The sequence below is a fragment of the Staurois parvus genome, unplaced genomic scaffold (genome assembly GCF_062004578.1).
Source record: "Staurois parvus isolate SC_StPar_1 unplaced genomic scaffold, SC_StPar_1.0 ptg001842l, whole genome shotgun sequence".
Lineage (NCBI taxonomy): Eukaryota > Metazoa > Chordata > Amphibia > Anura > Ranidae > Staurois > Staurois parvus.
The window spans coordinates 425,752-435,495 of NW_028319638.1; the positions used below are offsets into that span (position 1 = coordinate 425,752).

The 9,744-nt window shown below is 42.7% G+C and overlaps 1 protein-coding gene across 1 annotated transcript; it reads left to right on the forward strand.

The window, feature by feature from the left end:
• Window positions 1-951, forward strand: LOC149434076 (olfactory receptor 1G1-like). The gene has a single exon (XM_089664140.1). The coding sequence runs from the start codon at window positions 1-3 to the stop codon at window positions 949-951; it is 951 nt and encodes a 316-aa protein (XP_089520266.1).
• Window positions 952-9,744: the final 8,793 nt, after the last annotated feature.

Below are 9,744 nucleotides of genomic sequence, written 5' to 3' on the forward strand. Positions count from 1 at the left end.
ATGAATAATATGAGGAATCAGACAGAGATTACATCTCTTACTCTTGTGGGTCTATCAGACCATCCACTGACCATGAATGCACTTTTTGGGCTTTTCCTTCTGATCTATCTGATGACTCTTATCACAAACCTTCTTATATTTTTCTTGGTCCTCACTGACCACCATCTGCACAACCCAATGTATTTTTTTCTTGCCAACTTGGCATTTCTGGACACGTTCTATTCATCAGTGACCGCACCAAGGATGCTCTATGACTTGGTCACAAAAAGCCGATCAATATCCTTTCCTGCCTGTATAGTCCAAGTCTTTTTCTATATCACCTTTGGTTGTTCAGAACTTTTGTTGCTCTCGGCTATGTCCTACGACCGCTACATTGCCATCTGCCACCCCCTACATTACAAACTAATGATGTCTTGGAGGGTCTGTGCTCGTATGGCCTCCATGGTCTGGGTTGCAGGATGTTCTTTCTCTTTTCTCCATACTTTACTTTTGCTCAGGTTGTCCTTCTATGGACCAGCTTCCATCCACAACTTCTATTGTGACCTTCCACATGTGATTCAAATTACATGTACTGACCCCTTCATAAACATGGTGGTCATATTCATAACAGGCTCTATTCTTGGATTAGGAGTCATTCTTATGACCTTTCTTCCATATGTCTATATTCTTAGTACCATCCTCAGAATCCGTAGCAAGACTGGAAAGAGGAAAGCATTCTCCACCTGCACCTCACACCTCACCGTGGTCTCCATCTTTTATGCAGCTTTAGCTTTTATTTACTTGGTTCCATCTTCCAGCAATATGGTCATTTTAAACAAACTTTTTATCATCATAACTGCCCTCATTAACCCATTGCTGAATCCTCTGATCTACAGCCTGAGGAACAAAGATCTCAAGGAGGCACTTGTGAGGTCTTATTATGACTTGAAGTTGATCCAGGCGTCATTTTGAAATTTGACACTTTTTGTATTCCTGGAACATTTTTAGTCTAATAAAAATTTTTTATTAATGTCTTTCATAAAAATGTAAACCTGTCAGGGGATCATTGTTGTACTCACCCTTGCATGACCAGTTGGTCCTTGTAACCCCCACAGACCAAATGTAGAAGTTTCTGTATGCTTTGGTTCACTTCAGAGTAACTCTGTGTCTATTTTTCTTACCATACCATACCATACCATAATTTTTTACATAGATCTTTATGCATTTATAAGACCTTTAAGTGGCACAACGTTTTCATAAATACCCAGATCAGAATTTTTTTAAAGATGGACAACACAGTGAAAAAAAAAATTTGTTGTTTTAGTTCACATAACGAGCAACATATTGTACATCATTCATACAATTTTGAAAAGTGCCACCAAATTGTTTTCTCCTTTTCACCTTCCCAAGTACAGGGACCCCATGTCTGGGTTTGACATAGTATACAGTATATCAGTGCTGTATGGTTGGTAAGCAAGTGATCAATATATTATATTCAATGGGTTGATGGGCAGTCATTGGCAATGCATCCTTTACAGTAATCAATTAAACTATTTTTTATTAAACTATTATTTACATGCCAAACAAGACTATAAGTAAAGCTTTCTGAAAAATAAATCAAGTTTTCCTCTCTGTCTGTCACACAAATGGACCTGAATCCATTCAGGATCAAGTAACTGGCAAACGCGATCAATAAAAAATACTAATATGGGCAGCACAGCGGCTAAATGGTTATCACCGCCTGGCAGTACTCGGGCTGTCGGTTCGAATCCCAGCCACGGCTCCACCTGCCTGGAGTTTGCATGTTGTCCCTGTGCCTTCATGGGTTTCCTACGGGTACTCCGGTTTCCTCCCACACTCCAAAGACATGCTGGTAGGTGAATTGGCTCCTGTCTAAATTGGCCCTAGTATGTGCATGTATGAATGTAAGTTAGGGACCTTAGATTGTACGCTCCTCGCTCGGGGGCGGGGGGGGGACTGATGTGATTGTACAATATATATGTAGAGCACTGCGTAAATTGACGGCGCTATATAAGTACCTGAAATAAATAAATATTATGAGGAAGTGGTAGATGGGGGCTAGACACAGATTTTTTACAAGTTTCAGAAGTATTTATTTGAGCCCATTGGGCCCGTCAGTGGCTGCTCACCACAAAAATAGGGACACCCGGGGGGGGGCATTCACCCAAGTTGAGAAATCTAAGTGTAATGGGTGAAAAAGAGCGCCAAATAAAATACTCAGAGGAGCCCAAAGTCTTTGTTGTTTAACATATTACGACAAGCAGAGCAAAGGAAGTCCAATGTGCTTCGGGGGCCACACAATGTCAAGGTCCTACCTTTTCCCTGAGGTTATGTTACTCCATGTGCTGGCGTCCATCTTGGATTCTGCTGTGCATGGTGGGAATCCTTTTATGCCTTCAGGTCTCTGAGGTCCATCCCCCAGAGGGGCGTGGCTGATGACATATAAGCCTGTGGCCCGCACATGCTCTTTGCACTTGTGTCTTGGTGTTGCTATTACTCTGTTCTGACTCTCGTGACTCTCCTGGTATCTGATTCGGCTTGTGACTCGACTATTCTTTGTATTCTCCTTTGATCTGACCCTCTGTTGCTGAACCCGGCTCGAGACCTGTGATTCTCGTCTGCTGTCCTGTACTGTTTTGTCCTGTTGTTGTTGACCCGGCTTGTCTGACTACTCTTTTGTCTCTTCCACCAGCTCACGCCATTGGCAGCGGCCATTACCGCAGCTGAGGTGTCTCGGGGGCCGCGACCTGGTTCCTGGCTGCGTCAAGTCCATCCCCACCATCAGGGGCCCTGGTGAAGGGCAGCCTGGGACTTAGACTCCGCGCCCTGAGGGACTTCGGTCTGTGGGTGGTGGTTGTCGTCAGCCAGTGCGTTACATTGTTAGGCCTGCCTGTCCGTTCCTCGGCCCCTGCCCTGACACACAATTACCCTTCATCAGGGCCCGGAGATTAAGATAACAATGATGTGCTCTATCACCACTGTTGTGTGTAGACGTGTGCGCTTCCTTTCATTCCAACATGAAATTTGGATGATTTGTTTTGTTATTCAATAGTACAAAAGTAACAAAAAAAAAGTTTAATTTGAAAACATGAATAGAATACAATAGAATAGAAAATAATATAAAAAAAATTAAATAGAATAGAAAGTAAAGGAATAGAATACAAATACTACAATAGAAAAGAAAAGAATAGAACAGAAAATAAAATAATATAATAGAGTAAAAGAACAGAACAGACTATTCTGTGCACCTCCTTGGTTTGAGGTCAAGGGCCACATCAGAGGGCTCCGAGGAACACGTATGGTCTACAGGCCACAGGTTGAGCACCTCTAATTTATAGTCCAAACCATTATTAACACATCAATCAAATTTAAAATTTTTAAAAAAATGTCATTTTTTATAAAATGATTATTACATAGTATAACATTCCTGTATCAAACCATTTCACATACATTGTGTCCCGAGTGCTTTGTCCGGCGCCCTGCCTGCGTTTTTACTGTTCTTTCTGCCTGGAAACTGAGAAACGTCCATGGCGTCCAAAAAGCGTCCCTTTAGGTCAGACGCGGTTTTGGACCGGCTAGAGAACAGCGATAGTAAATCAGAACCACTTGCAGAATTGAGTGATAATGATTGGTGGGGGAAATTCCTCATCAGACATTGAAAACGATTCTGCGACTGAGCTCAGCGATGTGCAAACTTGGCGCTATATTTCACATTTCAGTGTTTTTGGTTTGATTATATTATTGAATTACATTTATTATTATTATATTATTACTTTTTATGATTATTTATTAAATTATAATTTATGATTTCGTGTTTCAAGTTTTATCCTCCCCGGGATGGTTACTAGACTCTTGTCCGGACAGATTTCAGGGAGTTATTCCTAAGGATTACAGCCCTACAATAAATAAAATACATATTTCCATGCAAAAAATGTACCGCTTTCAGCACCAAAAATCTGAAATAATCAGACCGCTAGGGAGGTTAAAGCGGCCAACACTCTTAACTAATACCTTTCAAGCTTGTGTAATGTGATAATAAAGATAGTGCAGCGCTATAAAAACAATATACCTAGCAAATATCAAATGAATAAATACATAAATATATAAGGCATGCAAAAAGCAAAAAAAACACAAGAAAACAATAAAATAGCGATAAGATCAATATAGATCTATTTAGTGTCCAAACACTCTAAAGTGCCCAAAAGTGCGTACTGAGCTCCTCTCCAATGCCTCATTAAAGTGCAATCCAATACCACACAAATAACCCCTAAACACCCCTACATAAGTAGGATAATTGTCAATCCCCTATATTGGGAGAAACTATCACACAAAGTGACCCGTGTAGTAAGATCAATTTAAGAAAAATAGATATAAATGTATATACAGTGACCCAAAAAATATAAACAAAATGCAAACAAATAATATAAAAAATATTTTAAAATAAAAATAAAAAAAATAATGCAATAAAGATATATCAGTCAAAGAAATAGAGTATTGCATAAAAATAATTAAATAATTAAATAGTGTCTAAAATAATTATTTTTGTGCGCAGAAACAAATTATTTCTTCCCAAAACACAAGTAAAAAAATCTTCTCCAAAAGAATTGTGCTTCCACCATTCACCAGTGTGAAATCAACATCAACCGCACTCACCAGATGTTAGTGAGTAATGCGCCTTTTAGGATTTTAGGGATCCTACACCCCCTTAGGGATCTTCCAAAGCTCCTTTCACCTTGTATGGCTTGGTGTACTCCTTCCACATACTCCTAATAAAAGCTCCATACCGGTGCAAAAGAGAAAAAAACCCCCATAGAGTAATACTGCTAGTACCATGTATAGTATTACATAATACCAGGCCACTCACATGTTCAGGGAAAGTTAAAAGCTTTGATTTATTGCCTCCATTGGCACACAAATCCATAAGACCACAATCCAATCCAGAGACCTCACTGACTCCTGGTTTGCAGAGGATAACAGACACAGCTCAGACAATGAAGATGGCCGCCTGGAACGCATCCCGCAGCGTACGTTCCACTCACCGGAAGTGACGCAGGGCGTAAGGACGACAGACCGCAAGTGCGTTGACGCGCTTCACCCCTCCCACAGGGCGTTCTCAAGACGTCTTGTGAGTAGCCTGGTATTATGTAATTGTCAGGAATGGACTCAGCACTGGTGGTGGGACTCACCTGCCGTGTGGGCTGCAGTACCAGAGCTTACCAGTGGGTGCTCTCAGCAGCCAGAAGCTCACACCTGCAATCAGCCAAACCTGGGGCTGATTGCAGAAAGGTGTATTTAAAACATACACCAAGGCCCAGATCACAGGCCTGGTCATGCCTTAAATACACCTTTCTGCAATCAGCCCCAGGTTTGGCTGATTGCAGGTGTGAGCTTCTGGCTGCTGAGAGCACCCACTGGTAAGCTCTGGTACTGCAGCCCACACGGCAGGTGAGTCCCACCACCAGTGCTGAGTCCATTCCTGACAGTAATACTATACATGGTACTAGCAGTATTACTCTATGGGGTTTTTTTCTCTTTTGCACCGGTATGGAGCTTTTATTAGGAGTATGTGGAAGGAGTACACAAAGCCATACAAGGTGAAAGGAGCTTTGGAAGATCCCTAAGGGGGTGTAGGATCCCTAAAATCCTAAAAGGCACATTACTCACTGACATCTGATGAGTGCGGTTGATGTTGATTTCACACTGGTGAATGGTGGAAGCACATTTCTTTTGGAGAAGATTTTTTATTGTGTTTTGGGAAGAAAGAATTTGTTTCTGCACACAAAAATAATTCTTTTAGACACTATTTAATTATTTTTATTCAATATTCTATTTTTTTCATTGATATAATATTTCTTTGACTGATATATCTTTACTGTATATGTAGTGGATGGCTATGTAAGTTGTTGTTAGTATTGTGAATTTTATTTGTTGAGCGAGTGGAAACCAGTGGAGGGATTGGCAGAGAGGGGTGGAGGACCCTGAATGGAGACCAGTAGAGGGATTGGCAGAGAGGGGTGGAGGACCCTGAATGGAGGCCAGTGGAGGGATTGGCAGAGAGGAGTGGAGGACCCTGAATGGAGACCAGTAGAGGGATTGGCAGAGAGGGGTGGAGGACCCTGAAAGGAGGCCAGTGGAGGGATTGGCAGAGAGGGGTGGAGGACCCTGAATGGAGACCAGTAGAGGGATTGGCAGAGAGGGGTGGAGGACCCTGAATGGAGGCCAGTGGAGGGATTGGCAGAGAGGAGTGGAGGACCCTGAATGGAGACCAGTAGAGGGATTGGCAGAGAGGGGTGGAGGACCCTGAAAGGAGGCCAGTGGAGGGATTGGCAGAGAGGGGTGGAGGACCCTGAATGGAGGCCAGTGGAGGGATTGGCAGAGAGGGGTGGAGGACCCTGAATGGAGGCCAGTGGAGGGATTGGCAGAGAGGGGTGGAGGACACTGAATGGAGGCTAGTGGAGGGGTTGGCAGAGAGGGGTGGAGGACCCTGAATGGAGGCTAGTGGAGGGATTGGCAGAGAGGGGTGGAAGACCCTGAAAGGAGGCCAGTGGAGGGGTTGGCAGAAAGGGGTGGAGGATACTGATTGGAGGTCAGTGGAGGGTTTGACAGAGAGGGGTGGAGGACACTGAATGGTTGGTAAGGTAGATAAGCCTGGCAGCAGTATTCATAATGGACTGGAGGGGGAGTGGCCTATGTAAAGCAAGCCAATGAGGAGGGAGTTGAGGAGATAGATAACCAGAGAGTGAGTTAGGAGCTTTGTGGTATCTTTGGTTAAAAAGGGGCATATTCTGGAGATGTTGCTGAGGTTGAGGCGGCATGATTTGGACAGGGATTGGATGTGGGTCTGAAAGGATAGTTCGGAATCCAGGGTTACTCTTTGCACCCAGGGATGGGTTGATAGTGGTGCTATTGATCCTGACTGAGAAATCAGGGGAAGAGGCACGTAGGGGAGGTAATATTATGAGCTCAGTTTTGGATAGATTGAGTTTTAGGACGTGGAGTGACATCCAGTCTGATATGTCTGTTAGTAAATCGGTGATACGGGAGCAAACTGATGGGGTGAGCTGAGGAGTAGAGAGATAGATTTGTGTGTCATCAGCATAGAAATGGGATTGGAAACCATGGGAAGCTATCAGCTGACCCAAGGTAGAAGTGTAGAATAGGAGAGGTCCAAGGACAGAACCTTGGGGGACCCCAACAGTAAGAAGAGTAAGAGAGGAGGAAGTAGAGTTGTAAGTGACACTGAAGGGGCAGTTAGATAGGTAAGATTCAAACCAACGGAGAGGGCGGTCATGGAGACCAAGTGAATAGAGGTTTTTGAGGAGGAGGGGGTGGTCAACTGTGTCAAAGGCAGCGGAGAGGTCCAAGAGTCAGAGTACAGAATAGTGACCATTGGTTTTAGTGGTTAGGAAGTCATTAGCGAGTTTTAGGAGAACAGTTTCTGTGGAGTGTGGTGGGTGAAATCCAGACTGAAGGGGATTGAGAAGGTTATTCACAATAAGATGGCAGCTCAGCCGGTTGTAGATCAGACATTCAAGGCGTTTGGAGGCAAAAGGGAGTAAGAAGATGGCTCTTAGTTTGTTAAGATTGGTGGGCCCAGTCCAGTCTTTTTAAGTATGGGGGTGGCTAGAGCATGTTTTAGAGAGTTGGGGAAGATGCCAGTAGAAAGGGAGAGATTGAAGATATGAGTTAAAGAATGAAGGATAGAGCCAGAGGGTGATCGCAGTATTTGGGGGAGCAGGGTCCAGGGGGCAGGTGGTTAGGTGGGCTTTAGAAAAAAGTTTACCAACCTCCTCTATAAATTCCAGTATATATCCCATAATCTGTAGACGCTGTAACTTTCACACAAACCAATTAATATACACTTATTGGAATTTTTTTTACCAAAGACATTTAGCAGAATACATTTTGGCCTAAGTGTATGACTACATTTAGTTTATTGGATATTTTTTAGAATGTAGAAAATAATGTTTTTTTCAACATTTTTGGTCTTTTTTTGGAGGCACTTCCGTCAGTATCCTTTTTAGGCATGTTTATTTGCACAAAACACACCCACAGGCATGTTGCCTATCACATTTCTTGAGGTGCTAAAATTCCAGGGCAGTAAACGAGAAAAAAAAACACAAATGACCCATTTTTGGAAAGTAGACTCCTTAAGGAATTTGCCCCAGGCATGTTGAGTCCATGGAAGATTTTATTTTTTGCCACACATATTTGGAAATTGACAAAAAAGTTTTGTTTTTTTAACACAATGCTGTCACTTAAATGATATATTGCTCACATACGCCATGGGAATATGTGGAATAACACCCCAAAACACATTTTGGTCCAAACTGGACCACTGTAACTATGCTAAAAATATACAGTATCATGCTGATTCTTCTGACTGTGGCTTGTGTCTTCACATTTAGGGCTACTGGTATGGCCTTCGAACTGTGCCTCCACAGGCCAATTTTTCCCTACATACCTAAGGACTGCAGTTCTAATTATTTTTATAAAGATGCCTCCCTATGACTTGTCTCCAGTCTAACCTCTTCATGCCGAGTGTACACAAATATGCGGCCTCTCAGTGGCTAAGCCTTGACGCCAAGCAGCCGCATATTTGCGTACTATTTGTAAACGCTATCAGCACATGTGTCGGCGTCTCATGGAAAGGTCCTGATTTCTCCTTGTGACTGGGACCTTTCCGATCATGTGACAGCCAATCACGGCAGTCACATGACCCTAAACCCCACCCCGCCTCCCGCTCTCAGAAACCCCTTAAAGGGCCGGGAGGTGCTGGCACAAAGGGGTTAAGGCTTGTTGGTGCTGCCATCTAAAAATAGTGACACTGGCCACTTTTTAGCCATGCAAACCTAAGGGCTGAAGAGTTAATGATTTTTAGGAAGACAGTCACCTGTGTCTTCTGTTTCTGTATTTTGGCCAGTTTGGCTACCAATCTGGGGTGACCCTGGACAGTTGTACCCAACCAAAGCTAAGGGGTCTAGCTCTTTACTGACTATCCACTGTGCAATCCAACCAAGTGTTAAAATGGCAACCCTTATAAAATGTAACTACAAAATGATGGAAGCTAAAAGAAAAGCCGTGTTCCTTTTGTAGTGTGTTAGGTCCCTCTGTCCACTAACCAAGAAGTAATAGAGGTGATAAATCTATAAAAATACTTACAGTGGATTTTAAATTCAAAATGTTGAAGATTGTACTCAGTTATAGAAAAGGGGCTCTCAAGGGGTTATAAATTACATCTTAAGAGACCTTTAATGCGGCTTTCAGCTTTGTGTTCCTACAACACAACAGACGATCCTGAGAGAATGCCGACATTTTATATAAGAATAAGTAATCAGCTGGCACAAATGTCTCCAGGTGAACCTGAGTATCATGTGCAGGCACAACATATATGTATTCCTATTGATAAATCCTCAGACTGATCATTTGATGACTGCTTTATGCTGAGAAATTTAAACAACAAAGATTAATACAAGGAATCTGCCAGAGATTACCTCTTGTGGGTCCATCAGACCATCCACTGACCACGAATGCACTTTGTGTGCTCTTCCATCTGATCTCTCTGATGACTGCAGGACTGCCAACATCTTATATAACAATACATCATTAGCTGCCAGAAATGTCGGCATGTAACCCTGAGTGTAATGTGTAGGCACTCCGTACAGGTTTGTCCTATTAATAAATCCTCAGATCCATAATTTTATTACTGTTCTATAGTGATACATAAAACACAGAGAAAGAAAA

What these genes read in the sequence shown, in the direction of transcription:
- LOC149434076 (XM_089664140.1), top strand. Translation starts at nt 1, where the DNA reads ATGAATAATATGAGGAATCAGACAGAGATTACATCTCTTACTCTTGTG.